At 32.3% G+C, this 16,622-nt stretch overlaps 1 protein-coding gene across 3 annotated transcripts in view; it reads right to left on the bottom strand.

Annotated features, from left to right (window-relative positions):
* The window catches only part of Usp25 (ubiquitin specific peptidase 25), a 137,862-nt gene that overhangs the window by 48,792 nt on the left and 72,448 nt on the right, over nucleotides 1-16,622 (bottom strand). For all 3 annotated transcript variants that reach the window (XM_026411960.2, XM_026411967.2, XM_026411974.2), the window contains 6 exons: nucleotides 14,364-14,437; nucleotides 9,895-10,043; nucleotides 3,293-3,420; nucleotides 2,766-2,861; nucleotides 1,507-1,668; nucleotides 712-938 (listed from right to left, as the gene is read on the bottom strand). In XM_026411960.2, the coding sequence (XP_026267745.1) occupies nucleotides 712-938; nucleotides 1,507-1,668; nucleotides 2,766-2,861; nucleotides 3,293-3,420; nucleotides 9,895-10,043; nucleotides 14,364-14,437 (836 nt within the window). The remainder of the gene's footprint in view (nucleotides 1-711; nucleotides 939-1,506; nucleotides 1,669-2,765; nucleotides 2,862-3,292; nucleotides 3,421-9,894; nucleotides 10,044-14,363; nucleotides 14,438-16,622) is intronic.

Genomic DNA, 16,622 nt, shown 5'->3' with positions numbered 1-16,622 from the left:
ATTGGGAGCCAATAAAAGGATATTATGTTTTGACATATAAGGAAAATATACAATAAATAAAATCCCCCATGAAACATAAACAATATGATTTCATTAAAAATCAAAAGTCTATGTTAAAAATAAGGAGATAATTTCAGAATAAAGATGAGTTTCTTCAAAGAAAAGATAGATTGCAGTCTAACACATACACACACACAGAGCACCGTCCTTATTTTTCCTATTTTGCTACATGCCAGTTAAACTATGTTCCATACTGGCACTGGGTTCACAGATCATATCTTCAGTAGAGAGGAGATTAAAAATGAAAATTCACATTTCTAACTCTTAAGCCTAAAGAAAACTTCTTTATCACTTGAACTTGTTCATTATGCAAACATCAGGTGAAATATAAACTCTGTCATTGTACGACATTTCACCAATAGAGTAGCTGTGAATACCAGTTTGATATAAATTTAGAACACGAAACTAGAAAATCATACCATCTGCTATGTCATTAATCAGTTATCTGAGGAAACTCTTGGTCCCTGTGAATTTGATATTACGATCATAAAAATGGGAAGGCAAACTAAGTTATCTGACGTAAAATCTCTTCTAGAAAAAAAAATGACTATAATATTTAAATATGAATTCCACAAGTGATTTCCCTTCTCAATTTAATATTTTACATATTCATCTGAGGTGACATTAGCTACACTACGAGAAGCTTCTTACCTCTTGTGTCATTTTCTATTTCTGTCCTCCAGCGATGTAAACAGCTTTCCAGCACAGAAAGTTCTTCTTCTGTTATGTGCCTTGGTGCTGGATGCATGGGCAAATCTGGAGGTATCCGAGACTGAGTGAACGGTTTGTGTATTACTGACCTCGATGAAACTGCAGAAACTGATGGAGGGGATGTGCTGGGCAGTTCTGAAGAAGGAACTCCCTGTAGTTCTGTTGTGCTGTATTTTGAAAGCATAAAATATTTCTCATTTAGTCTTCAAACTAAAGCACTAGACAACATACAGCACTGAGTTACCCTATAATTTCAAAAAGAACAGATCATAGAAAAGAAATACATGGATTGACTTAATATTCTGATGAGATTTGTAATGCATGAGGACTCCGTTATTATAAAGATAAAATTGACATTACAGTAAAAATGGCTTACTCACATTTAAGAAGAAAAAGAAAACTAATGCATGCTGAAATTAAAAAGATCTTCTCTTTCTAAAATTTATCAACTTATGTTACACTAATAAATTTTAATTTAAAGGCATTATTTTGAATGGTTGACAAACAGTTGAAACTCATACCAAATCAATGTACAATATAATTCTGAACATTAAAAAAAAACTATGAAAACTTTAATTTGGAAGCACAAACTCTACTAAAATACTGAAATAAGAATGCTCCCAGAAGACATAAAATCTTCAAAGTAAGTTAGAGCACACATTTTCTAAATCCTTCCTTCCATCAGTTGCATGTAATACAGGCAAACAGCTGCCAGATTCACAAAGGAAACTTCACCTTGATGATGTCTGTGATGGTGTGGAACCACTAGGTGGGGAACTAGCATCGATGTCATCGACAGGAGAAGTGCAGACAGGTTTACTTGAGGCAAATTCCAATGCATATTGCAGAACATCCACCAAGGGGAATCGTTTGGGACCCGAACCGTAACTTAAATATCTGTTACATAAAATATATGAAGGCTTTTATTTTTATAGAGAGCACATATGGATTTTTAAAAAGAATTCTTACAAAATATGATATAATACTTCAAAAATTCTCAACAAGGAAATTTATTTGCTTTCAAATGAAGAAGGCAAAACTGATTATGCATTCAAGAAGAAAACATAATCAGATGTTCCTCAAAGGAAGAAACAAAAGCTGATTAAGATAGAAGGAAACAAAATCTGACTGAGACTGAAGTATGTATATACTGTTATAACTTACAAACACCAGTCTAAATTGTATCTGAACAGGAAGATAGAAACTGAGAATTCCATCTCCAAACACCATTTGAATCTCTCAAAATGGTTACTGATACTTTGTAAGAATACAAATTATAATAAGATGTGTTATTTTTGTACAAAAAATTTAGGCTTCAATTTGCAAAATAAAACTAAAGTAAGGGAATAAAGATCAGGTCAGAAGTTGCAAAGGGGAATCTCTCAGGCCACATTTTAGTCTATATATTTTTGATTCACCCATTTGCAGAAAGTTCAACAGTCTAGATGCTGGCTTCTTTTGGAAATAATGTGAAGCACTACACAATAATGAAACTCCATTTACACAAGGCATGGCCCACTGGTACTAGAAAGCACTCATTTCGCCCATCTCAGGAGTGCTGTTTGGGATTCTCTCACCACAACCTTAATCCTCACCTGGTTCCCTCCTTCATGAAGCTTCTAAAAGGCCCTGACAGTTATTTGAGTTTGCATCCTGTGTGTTGAGAGGAAAAACTTAGGTGCTATTCATTTTAATAGAAAGCTCAAAAGTAATGTTTAGTTTCATGCTCAATACTAGATTAATGCAACTTCACTTTTACTTTCAACACCACAGGCATTACCTCTTGACAATGAGATATTTAACATCAAATGCTAGAACAATGTTCTATAGTTGACTATAGATTATTTCTAGTTTTGAACAAAACTCAAAACTAAACCTTTCAAGCAATATATCAATCCAGAATGATGAATTACTCCTACATTTACAATAAAAAATCTAGACAGTCAACAAATATGTAATTTCCCATAGTTAAAATTTCATATAGGTTAAAGTACCTTTCTAGTCTTTGTTGTAATACTGTGAGGTAATCTTTAAGTCTCTTGATTTCTTCTCTCTTAATTCTTGTTATTTCTCTGTTTCTATGCATGTATCTATCAGGGAAAAAAAATTATTAACTACTTTCAAAAATGATTTTTGAAATTATTTAACAATTATTTCAAATTAGTCTCAAATATCTTGGAAGCAGAAACAATCTTCAGTCTAAACATCACAAAGAAGAATCAATTCATTTGAAATTTACAATAAAATATCAGATAATACAAAAGTGCTTTCTAAAATTCAAACAGAATTTTAGGATTACAAAAATAACTTCATTTTTAAATTTCCTTATAAAATTATTCCCAGTAACTATACTTTTCTAATATAACATGAGCTCTAAATTTTCCTTGTTAAATGGTATTAGACATATCATGCAAAAGATTTATTCTAAAAAAATAAATATTTTTCCTATAAAAACAATAAATTCTTCATTTGCTTATTAAAACTATTAAGAAGCTAAGTCATGTTGTACAGTAAACCATACCTGTCCAAATATAAAACCTGAGGAAATTCTAATTTGTTGTGAATTTTTTCTGGTCTTCCCAATGCTTGATTAAATTCAAATCTTGATAATTCAAATGTTAACACAGGTGGTAGTTCTGTAAACCAATGCTGAAAGACAACAAAACAAACAAAAAACTTCATATCAAGTTTCTGTTTTCTCCATTGAAATTTTAGACACAGCAAATTGACACTAACATTTTTATGCACACCATCACACCTCTAACATCACAAAGAACTAAGTACAAAATTTAGTTTAAACTCAACTTCTTCCTAAGTTTTCCACACCTTTTAAAAATTCCAAGAGTGGGTATTACTCATAATCAGTAAAGAGAAAAATCTTCTAACAACCATCTTTCTTCCAAGATAATTCATTACATTAGAAATTCTAACCCAAAGAAAAAAACAGTGGTTAAAATAAAAGCGTAGTAACAAGTCTTCCATCTTTAGCAGTATATTGAAAGTATTATACTTTATTCACCCACAATGTCAATTGATAGCTATTGAATGAAACATAAAATTCAATCAAATTTTTCATTCTATTTTAATGCTGAATAGAATTCCATTGTGTGTGTATGTATATATGTGTGTGTGTGTGTGTGTGTGTATATGTGTGTGTGTGTGTGTGTGTGTGTGTGTGTCACATTTTCGTTATCCATTCATCTACGAAAGGCATCCACAGTTTAGCTATTGTGAACTGTGCTGCTATAAACATTGATATGGCTGTGTCCCTGTAGCATGCTGTTTTTAAGTCCTGTGGGTACAGACTGAGGAGTGGGATAACTGGATCAAATGGTGGTTCCATTCTGAGTTTTCCAAGGAATCTCCATACTGCTTTCTACATTGGCTGCACCAGTTTGTAGTCCCACCTGCAATAAATGATTCTGCCTTTCCCCCAACATCCTTACCAACACTTATTGTTGTTTGTATTCTTAATAGCTGATCTTCTGACTGAAGTGAAATGAAATCTTAAGAGTGGTTTCAATTTGCATTTCTCTATTTGCTAGAGATGTTGAATATTTCTTCATATATTTGTTGACTGATTGTATATAATCTTCTGAGAAGTGTCTGTTCAATTTCTTGGCCCATTTATTGATTGGGTTATTTGTTTTTTTGGTGTCGTATATAACAAATTAGAATAAAAACAATTCAACCAAATTTCATATAAAATTTGTTTTTTTATAATGGTTTCAAGTTTTATATAAACATATTATTTACATAAAGAGAAAGAAAATTTATTTATTTATCTAATATATAACAGAAATTTATTTAATATATATATTATTTATTTAGTATATATTAAATATATAACAGTATATTTAATATATAATATATTTATGTATTAAATATATTTATTTATTTAATATATAAATATATGATATATACTTATTTAATATATAATAAATTTATTTATTTAATATAGTATGAATATTTATTTAATTAATGTGTAATGTATTAATAAATTATTTATTATAATATAATATAATTTATTTAATATATTTATTCATTTAATATACACTTATTTATTTATTTAATATATAATTTATTTAATATATATTTATTTAATATATAACAGAAGAATGCATTATAATTCTTATTACTTATATAGAGCACAATTTTTCCTATCTCTGGTTATATACATAATATATTCACACCAATTTGTGTGTTCATACATGTACTTTGGATAATAAGAATCATCACATACAACCATCATTAATTATCCCATACCCCCTCGCTTCCCCTGCAACCCCTCTGCCCTATCTAGAGTTTGTCTATTCCTCCCATACTACCTCTCCCCATCCCACTATGAATTAGCTTCCTTCAAAGAAAACATTCAGCATTTTTTTGGGGGGGATTGGCTAACTTCACTTAGCATTATCTTCTCTAACTCCATCCATTTACCTGCAAATGCCATGATTTTATTCTCTTTTATTACTGAGTAAATTCCATTGTGTATATATGACACTTTTTTTTTTTTTTATCCATTCATTATCTATTGAAGGGCAGTTAGGTTGGTTCCAAAATTTAGCTACTGTAAAATGGGCTGCTAAAAAATTGATGTGGCTGTGCCCCTGTAGTATGCTGTTTTTAAGTCCTTTGAGTATAGACCGAGGAGAGGGATAGCTGGGTCAAATGGTGGTTCCATTTTCAATTTTCCAAAGGAAAATTTTAAAACTTGCAAATCAAGAAATATAGAAGTAAAGTATCATGTAACAAATATTTTTGAATCACTTATTTCTATAAGCCTTGCAATATGCTACTATAAAAAAGAAATTGCTGCATATAATTTACCATGTATGATGATTTCAAGTGGCACAAAATACCACCACACATCCATCAATAAACTAAGAACATATTAACTTAAGTTTGAATATCTAAAAACAGGAAATGATGCACACCTGGCAATCTGAAATGACTAGGAGCTGAAAAGTTACTTTTTAAAATTAAAGCTAACAAAATAAATGGTTATTCAATATTATTTCTCCCTCCAAAATTGCAACTAATTAACTGAACTGAGATTTCCTGAATTGAATATAGGTTATTTTTTACACAAAGTCAAGATTTAAGAAATTTCCTATAAGGATAGTACTTAAAATGGAGTAGATAAATATTGTGAAAGATCTAATATTAAAAACATTTCAAGTTTAAAATTTGACAAGAAAGTGTTTTACTTATTTTGATCTTCCTTGTCACTGTCAAGAATGTTACTTCATATTCATAACCATAAGTACTGTAAAATTTTAAAACACTACCTCATATATCTCATAAATAAAAGTACTGAACTCTTAGCATAATATTCCATACTCAATTTTATGATATTCATGCAAGTCTACTTCAAGAACTGTTACTTTCACATTTTATCATATTTTAAGTGTCACAATTAAAATTGAATAGTTACACATTTTAATTCATGTGAATCCACAATGACTGAGAGAAATAAAATGACCCAAATTGTGGCAAGTTGTTCTCTAAGACATGAAGTCTAGGAAACATAATTAGCTTCTATATCTCACACAAAAGGATGTAATAGTTTGTTATGAAAGCATTTTCTCATCAATAAATGGGATGGTATCAGCCAAAAATTTCTTCATAGCAAAGGAAACAATCAAGAGTATAAAGAGAGTGCCTACAGAATGGCAGAAAATCTTTGCCACCTGTACTACATAACCTCATCAATAAATGGGCAAAAGGATTAAACAGAAAATTCATAGAAAAAGAAATACAATCAGTCAACAAATATATGAAAAAATGTTCAATATATCTAGCAATTAGAGAAGTGCAAATCAAAACTGCACTAAGATTCCACCTCACTCTAGTCAGAATGGCAATTATCAAGAATATAAGCAACAATAAATGTTGACGAAGATATTGGGGAGGAAAAATACACTCATACATTGCTGGTGGAACTGCAAATTGGTGTAACTTCTCTGGAAAGCAGTATAGAGATTCCTCAGAACACCTGGAATGGAATCACCATTGGACCCAGATATTCCACTCCACTATACCCAAAGGACTTAAAATCATCATACTAGAGCAACGCAACCACACCAATGTTTACAGCAGCTCAACTCACAATAGCTGTTAGGGAACCAATCTAGGTACCCTTCAACATATTAATGGATAAAGAAAATGTGGAATATTAGTCATTAAAAAACAACTATGATTTTTGCTGGTGAATGGATGGAACTGGAGTCTATTATGCTAGTGAAATAAGACAACTCCTCCCCATTTAAAAAAAAAAGGGCTGCATGTTCTCTCTGATATGTGGATGCTAACACACAACAGGGTAGGGGATAAGAATAGCAATTCACTGGATTAGACAAAGGGGGGTGAAGGGAAGGGAGGGAGGATGGGTACAGGAAAAAGTGTAGAATGAATCGGACATAACTTTCCTACCCTTATATCAGAATACATGACCAGTGTAACTCCACATCATGTACAACCACAAGAATGGGATCCAAATTAGAATTAGCTATACTCTATATATGTAGAGTATGTCAAAATATATTCTACTGTAATGTATATCTGAAAAGAACAAATTAAAAATTTTAAAAAAATTTAAATTAGAAAAGCAGTTTGTGAGTACAGCCATGCTCAGCATAACTATGTTTTTGTCAGTGATGGACTGCATATATGAGAGTGGTCCTGTAAGATCATAATAGAACTTAAAACTTCCTGTCACCTCATGATGTCCTAGAGCAAGGCATTGCTGATACATCTGTAGTCCAAACTGGTATGAACAAACCTGCATTGCTAGTCAATTAAACTATACCATATATAACTATGTACAGAACATAATACTTGATGACAATAAATGTTACTCACTTCTGTATTTACTACACTAGTTTTTATAATTATTTTAGAGTATATTTCCTCTACTTATTTAAATAAAATAAAATAAACCCTTTACCGCAAAACAGTATGTCATATTATTCTGGCAGCACCCTCAAGTACCACATTTATCTCAGATATCTCATTTTATTGTGTCTCTTGATTCATGGCACAAGAAGCCATGACAAGTGACTGATCTAGACCATGCAGGTTTGTGTAGGTGTGCTGTTATTCATATAATAACAAAATTCCCAAGGATAAATTTCTCAGAATGTGTCACCAGAGTTAAGAGACACAGGGCTGCAGTTATATTTCATATAACCATTTTTAACTCATTCAGTAAGCTTATTTAGTATATCATTCCAGAAATTTAAAATTCATAACCCATTGAATGTTTTAACTTAAGCAATTTTAGACACTGGAGTCCTTCTTATATTAGTCATCTGCAGCCACTTCAACAAAAAAAGATTTTTGTGTGTTTGTCAAAGTAAAATCATCTTTTAGGAAATATTAAGTAAGAAGAAAAAGCTATTATTCACAGGAATTATACCAATTTAAAATAGTCCATAATTTTGAATAAAATTATTTAAAAATTCAACACAATTATTATTAGTTAAAATAATTTAAAATTTTATTTAAATATTTTGGTTTGAATATTTTTCTTGGTTTGAGTATGTGGTATTAAGAAAGATCAATGGTTTCATGAAGAAATAAAATACTCTGAAGAGATAATGAAATATAAACTAATTTAAATATTAATAAAAAAGATAGTAAAGCCGGGCGTGGTGGCACACACCAGTAATCCCAACAGTTCAAGAGGCTGAGGCAGGAGGATTGCGAGTTCAAAGCTAGCCTCAGCAATGGTGAGGCACTAAGCAACTCAGTGAGACCCTGTCTCAAAATAAAACATAAAACAGGGCTTGTGATTCTGTGGTCGAGTGCCTCTGAAGTCAATCCCTGGTACCAAAAATAGACTTCAGATTCTATGTAAAAATAAACAATTTTTATTTAAAAAATATAAGTATGTGAGGAAGATTATTTAACAATAGAACATAGTATATTTCACATAAAAACTACTCTGCCAATATAAGGAAAAAATGCCGTCCATGGCCTCATGCCGCAAACTCATTACCCTTTTATTTAACAGAAAATAGGTAAGATTTCTGGGGATCTATTTTCTTTTTTCCACAATGAGAACTGCAAAAGCTATGAATTTAAATTTCTGGAATGATATACTAAATAAACTTACTGAATAAGTTAAAAATGGTTATATGCAATATAACTACAGCCATGTGTCCCTCACACATTCTGAGAAATTTATTGTCTAAAATTGTCTAAACCTACAATTTAGACAAATGCCATTTATTCTCAAAGAAACAAGAACCCAAGTCTTTCTTAAGTAAACAGAGATATTATTACTTGATATTTAATTATTAAACACCTGCCTATTCAGTATAAAGACCTTAGGTTCTTTTTGCTAAGCATGAGACCATATCTGCAGTCACCACATTACCCACTAAGGATACAATAGTGAACCACAGAGATAAAACATCTATACACTCGTGCATGGAATTTACATCTAGACAACTATCCATCACTGTTTCACTCTGTAGCACAAGGACTGATTGCCGGGCACATGATCTGCACTTTGTTTTCTATTATAGTCAACACTCCCCAACAGATAAAATATGTGAATGGATAGATACAGAGATGGTGCTGAAGAAAGCTAGAGAAACAAAGAAAGGTGGAGAGAAACAGACCAGGGGAGACAAATAAAAGATTTATGTTATGTTTTTTTAATTACTTCTTTCTTGAGAAAGTTTTTCCATTAGACTTTATGCAATCAGCAATTTTATAAAAAACGAGGTATTTCCTATTTATGCCTGAATAAATGCCAACAATATTTGATAATAGTAATATACACCTCCATAAAAATCTACCCTAATATCAGTGTTTTTCTTTTTTAACTTGTAGGACTAGCATACTGCTAATGGCTAGCACCTTGACTAAAAAAACATATAAAGATGGGTTTTTAACAACAAAATAAATTTATTGAGATAAGTTTAAGTGATTCATAGTTGAACTTGTGAAATAATTTCCACATATGTCTAAGTTACCAAAATTAAACCCACACACATTTTTTTTCTGAGTATTTTCTCTATTATTAGTAATTGTTAGAACCTTAAATTATGCTTTATGTCATTTTAAGAAAGACCTGGAGAAGTATGGAGATACTAAAAGTGCTAAGCTCACCTCTTGGCCTGATTTTCCTGAATTCTCTGAATGTAGAGACTCAATTTCTCCTTCAATCATTGCAGCTTCTAGGCACTCGTGCAGATCTTTGAACCCATTGACCTGAAGTGGATACTGACCAAACATTTCAGTGTTTTCAAATTTTTTACCTATAGAAAGGAGAAAAGTTAATTAAATTTATCTCGTCAACACAGTTTTTCAGCTACTAAACTAAATGTATATATGAAATCTTTACCTGTAAAAATGATTTGATTATATTACAGAAAATAAAGAATTATTATAAATTTTCCTATAGGTTACACATATATACATGTACACACACAATATATATAAACTCTTGTAAAAAGCACCATCTCAGGGCAAGAAATTATAAATATTGAGCATACACATAGCAGTGAGGAAGAGATAGGGTCCTGAGTTGAAGGAACTCTGTTTTGTTTGAAAGATACTATATATGTTAATTGCTCATATACTATAAGCCAATTATTGCTTATTATTATAGATATTATTAAAAATATAGAGACTGAGTGTTATGAGAGGGTATAGGAGAGCTAACCTAGTCCTAGCAGGTAGAGGAAAGACATTGGTGGCAAAGTGACTTTAAGCTTCCACAGTGAGTGGAAGTTAGCCAGGCCAGAGTGGGGTAGACGGCTAGCAAGTATTCTTGTCCAGGGAATAAGCATGGCAAAGACTTTAAAGCTGTAGAGAACTTGGCCTACTTAAGGAACCAAAGCAAAGCCAGTACAGCTTGGGAAAACAAGAGGATAGCAATGAAAAATTCAGTAGGCTTAAAATTTACAAGGTTGCATAGTCCTACTAAGAAATTTTTTCACTGTATTCAGAATATATCGGGAAGTCATTGAACAGTTAAATATAGGAATAACAGAATCAGATCTATGTCTTGAAATACCTTTCTAGCCTCTTTGCCAAGTGGGTAACAGACCATTAGGAGACAACTGCAGAATCCACACAGAAATAAAGGTATGTAGATTAGGTATTGACTTAACCAATTGGCTTGTAAAATGGGAAAGAAGACAGCAGAACAAGGAATTTATCAATAATGACACTTAGATTCCTAGCATGAAGAGTCAGATTGATTTTATGAGCTGAAAGCAGCACTACCAAAGGGAGAACAACAGCAACAAAAAACCTTTAACAGTTGTTTTGAAGCAGTCATGGAAATCACTGATTCAGAATGGTCCATTGAGACTTTAATGTGAAAGGAGAGCTGGATATATGAATCTGTAACTATTAACAGTCTTGTCTGAAGATATGAATAGCTGGAGAGGTGTTTACTGACTATAAATCAAGGCAGTGGATGCAATTGCTTAAGAATGACATAGCAAGAAAATAGGAACTAAGCTGAGTCCCAAGGACTTTAGATACACAGACAAACTATAAGCATGGCTTAAGAAGTACCGTATGTAGAACATCAATAACCATAGATCCCTTTTAGAGAAGCTGTGAGCTCAGGAGCTAAAGCAGAAAGGATTGAGTAAATGAGAAGTAAACAGGGAAGCAAACATCATTCTTAGGTAGCTTAACTCCAAATAGGAATGAAAGGGGATTCTGGGGGAAAAGTATGAGAAGGAATTCTTCTTCTTTTTTTTTTTTTAATGGTAAGATATGAGATATCAGAATGTATATAAATACTGGTAATAAAGACAGAGAAGACGAAGAAGTGAAAGATACTAAGAAAAAGTGAGATTACGGAGTAAGGTCTAAGAGAAAGCATAGAAAGATGGAATTCTAAACACATATAACAATGTTCTTTATATAAAACAATATTTCCTTTATTATTTGGTGAGACAGATAAAAAGAATATGGTAGAGGTGGTGATGAATCCTGAAGCTCCTGTATCTGGGGCAGTGGTTAAGAAATACAATACAAAATAACAAACAGATATAAACTCAGAGTCTTGAGTAGAACCCATTTTAATTACATTTCATCAGTTTTACAGTAAATCCTTGAAATCTGAGGTGATACATTTCTAAGAGAATGAAGAGAAAAAGGTGAGTGGAAAGGAGGTAAGTGGAAAAGATGAAAATAGTTACTGCAGAAAACAGGACAGAGATCAGTGATTACACAAAGCCAATAACATTGCCAGGTGGGGTTGCAGATATGAGACCACTGAAGCTCAGTTGGCTCTCCCAGGCACCTTGTCCAAGGTTTCACTTCTGCACAATCACTACTAATCCATGCTCTGTTTTAACTGACTAGCAGTTGACTTTTACACAGCAACATTAAGTACTCAGTACCTGAAGAGAAAATATAAATAGTTTAATGAGGGTCAGAGAATAATCAGGGACCACAAAGGAGTGGAGATAAGACCATTTTAGGTGCCTACAAGAGTGATCTTTTTTTTTTTTTTAGTTGCTCAAAACATTACAATGATCTTGACATATCATACACTTGATTCAAATGGGGTATGAATTCTTATTTTTCCACGTGTACAGATGGACAAGGAAGGAAGTGAAGTAAGTACGGACCAGGGCCAAGAGGAATGGAATGCAAAGGTCGATGAACTAGAAGTTCTCAAAACATTGAGGAAGGTTTGCAGTGGAAGTGTTTTAGCAAACAAACCCAAAATCATCCGGAAGGAGAAGCAATGGTCCAAAATAAAATTTTAGGGAAATAACAATGTAAAAATGATGTAATAGTGTAAAAATGATAAGAAAAATGCTCTATAAGTAAACTATCTTTTATTGCAACGGAGTCCAAATGGAAACATATTAAGGCCACATTTATTTAGCACAATAGCTTTGAGCAACTTACTGATACCAAGTACAAAAATTTCAATACTGATTGACAAACTAAGCATTCTAAAAACAATGACCTTTTTTTGTTTTTGTTTTGTTTTTTACTGTGCTGAGAATTGCAGTCTTCCACTGAATTATTTACTTATTCCCAGAACTTTTTATTTCTATTTTGTGACAGGGTCTCACTGTTAAGGCTGGCCTCAAACTTGGGATCCTCCTGCATCAGCCTCCTGAGTTGCTGGGATTATAGGCATGTGCAACCACATTGGGCTTAATAACAATCAGTTGTAAGACCTAATGTAACACAAGTAGAAGCACTCACATAGCATATTAGATACAGTGCCTAGTCTCAACCTGATTGAATCTATTCACCGCTGCAGATAGTGTTCTACTTCACATAAAATCAGAATAGTATAACTGTAATACTGTGTAAAATATTTCACTTTGTATAAATTTACATAATAAACATTAGCATTTGAAGTAGACAAAAGTGTTCTAATGTTCTAACAATGTTCTCAATCTAGCCCTTTAAATGCCTGACTAAAAGCTGATTTAGAAACTTCCTTTTATGCCTAATTATCAACTTCAAACATAATTTCATGGGAATCTACTACTTAAGAATGTGAAGGAAAAACAATTGTCCAAATTTTATACTTTGGGTGATCCAGAAAAACTAACTTTCAAAAGTTGATGGCCTGGGTGATATGAGAAAAACTATTTTTGAAGAGTAGTTTTTCCCTTATGGTTTGGGACTTAAAGATGTATCTAAATGAGTCTGATTCCTTTACCGTTTTTAAGAAAACCAGCTACTCCCAAATTTTAAGGAATAGGTTATCTAGCATAGAATGAATATTAACATTCTTAACATATTTTTCAAAAAGCAGAATTCAATCCTTTCTTTTTTTTTTTTAGAGAGAGAGAGAGAGAGAGAGAGAGAGAGAGAGAGAGAGAGAATTTTTAATATTTATTTTTTAGTTTTCGGTGGACACAACATCTTTGTATGTGGTGCTGAGGATCGAACCCAGGACGCACGCATGCCAGGCGAGCACGCTACCGCTTGAGCCACATCCCCAGCCCTGAATCCTTTCTTGAAAACTAGAATCTAAATAATTTCATAATCACTCAGAAAATGAGAATCCTGCAACACTCTATGCTAAGTTGCTAAATTCAGCTTTCAATATTAAAAAAAAATTTAAAAAGGAAAACTTAAAAACTGAGCATCATACCAAGCCTGGCATGAATACTCCATCACATGCTACATATACCTTACCTAAAATGCTTAGGACCAGAAGTGTTTTCAATTTTGGAATATTTACGTAGACATTACCAACAAAGCATCTCCAATCTGAAAATCCCAAATCTAAAATGTTCAAATATCTGAAACTTTTTGAGTGTCATGTCAGTTCCCTAGTATCCCATAAATTTCTTCATTTCAATAACTCCCAGCATAAAAGAAGCTCTCTCAGTGGAAAGAACATAAGCATAAGATGAACTACCAATTAGCATGTGAAAATGCACTTTGTACCTTTTCTTTCAATTCTGTGCTCTGTGTAAAAATGATTGGTAGGAGCAATATAAAAGAGACTTTCAGACAGTAAGTAAAATTAAAAGTAAAAATCATTCCACAAATAAAGAGTCACTATCAAGACAATCAAACTAATGGATAACAACATCTCTTTTATTTAATGAAAAGCAAACATGTAACTGTACCTTCAAGGACTCCCACGGCTAGGAATCTTCCATAAAACAATTCTACCATAGGGTTCTTTGGCTTCTCTTCATCCCTAAAGCATATTAAAAAATACAAAAGTACTTATAATTTTTGTATCTACAAATAATAGAGAAAACATTAAAATACATGACAAGATGATAACATTTCATTGATGAGGCTATCACCACACATGGCTCTGTTATTTATCATATGACCTTAGGCAAAGTACTTAAACTTATTCTTCCATTTCTTCTCTCAACTAAGAACCTCATGACACTGTTATAGGGGATAATAAGAGCTACTGCATGAAACAGATTTAGAAGATAACCTGATAGCCTGTGTTCATGATGAGCTTCCTCATTCTGTTGTCACACATTTCAGTCTTGCAATTTATGACTAAAATATAAGGTTACATAGACTTCTTGGGAAGTCTTTTAATCAGTACAGATTTCTACCAAATTTTAGAAAGTTCTTCCTACATATACATAAAACAGTGTATAAAATCTAAAAACAATGGCTCTTACCAAGGAAGGACAAAAACACCATATCAGTCAGAGGAACTCAAAGCTACCTCATCCTTTTCTCAAGTTTCATGTTGCTAGCAAATTAGTCTTTTGTTAATTTCCCAAATTTTTTAACATGTGAGGTTTGTTTTTATTTTTATTTTTGCTTGAAACAAAAAAAATTAACAATTTTTAAATTAACTTTTTAGGTTTGTACTATATGGCCCTGAAAGACAAAGTTGGTCTTGGCCTTATTGTATAAAATGTGTGCTGTAGTCGCATATACAAAATTATTCATTAATTATGTATTTCAATGAATACAACTTGACTTGTGAAGCACTGTTTTTGAAAAGGGCAGGGGGATACTGTGTGCCTCTGGGTAAATGCATTATATGGGTCATCATTTAATATTTAGAATAATGGTAGTAAATCCTTCACTTAATCCTTACAATAATCGAATTAGCACTGGTTGATCTTTAGTGCTATTCAAAATACTTGGTGGGCTCTTCCCTTTCAGGTAAATGTAAACGTACCACCTATATATTTTAATCATTTATATGTAGCCATGAACATATAAGTATACATATTTGTTTCTTTTTCTTCATTTTTAGCATTTTTTAGGATAGTTATTATTCCTTGTCTTGTCTTTTAAGAATTAGCATTTTTGTTTATTTTGGTTTTCTTTTGTTCACTCCTCTTTCCTATTTTGTCCCACAAACAGTAAGATTCTCTTCTTCCCTCTTTCTCTCTTTTTTTTTTCTATTTTTTTCTCTTCTTTCTATACTCATCACTTGCTACACCTCTTCTGCATTCTCTCTATTCACATTTTGGACATTCTAAACTTTCTTTTACCTCCCTATCACATCTTACTTTCTTTTAATGAACTGTATTTTTTTTAAATTTATTTATTACTTTTAGTTGTAGTTGGACACAATGCTTTTTTATTTTATTTTTTAATCTTTATGTGGTACTAAGGATCGAACCCAGGGCCTCCCAGGTGCTAGGCGAGCATTGTACTGCTGAGCCACAATCCCAGCTCATGAACTGTATTTTTAGAACAATTTGGTTTATATAACTCCTGCCCAAGCATTCATGCTGTTGCAGTTACTATAAATAGTGTTAGGAGAACTGGTTATCCATATGTAAAAAAATGAAAATAGACCCTTATCTCTTACCCTGAACAAAAATCAACTTGAAATTGATCAAAGATCTAGGAATTATACTAGAAACCATAAAATTCCTAGAAGAGAATACAGACAGGGTCAACACTTCACCATAAAGATGCAGGCAACAACTTTCTCAATAGGACCCCTGAAGATCAGGAAATAATGCCAAGAGTTAATCAATGCAATGGTATCAAGTTAAAAAGTTTCTACATTGCAAAGAAAACAATTAGGAATGTGAAAAGAGAACCTATGTAATGGAAGAAAATCTTTGCTAGCTATTCTTCTGACAGACAATTCACATCTAGAATATATAAAGAATTCAAAAAACAACATTTTAAAAAAAACCAATTAGTAAAAGGGGCAATGAACTAAACACACACTTCTCTAAAGAAACATAAATGGCCAATGAATCTCCCTATAATCAGAATGGCAACCATCAAGAATGCAAACAGCAAACCCTGCATGGTGGCATATGCCAATAATCCTAGCAGTTCAGAAGGGTGAGGCAGGAGGACTGAAAGTTCAAGGCCAGCCTCAGCAATTTAGTGAAGCCCTAAGCAACTTAAGGACACCTGTCTCAAAATGTTTT

Source organism: Urocitellus parryii, chromosome 2, assembly GCF_045843805.1.
Source record: "Urocitellus parryii isolate mUroPar1 chromosome 2, mUroPar1.hap1, whole genome shotgun sequence".
Taxonomy (NCBI): domain Eukaryota; kingdom Metazoa; phylum Chordata; class Mammalia; order Rodentia; family Sciuridae; genus Urocitellus; species Urocitellus parryii.
This window is presented reverse-complemented; position numbering and strand designations above follow the sequence as displayed.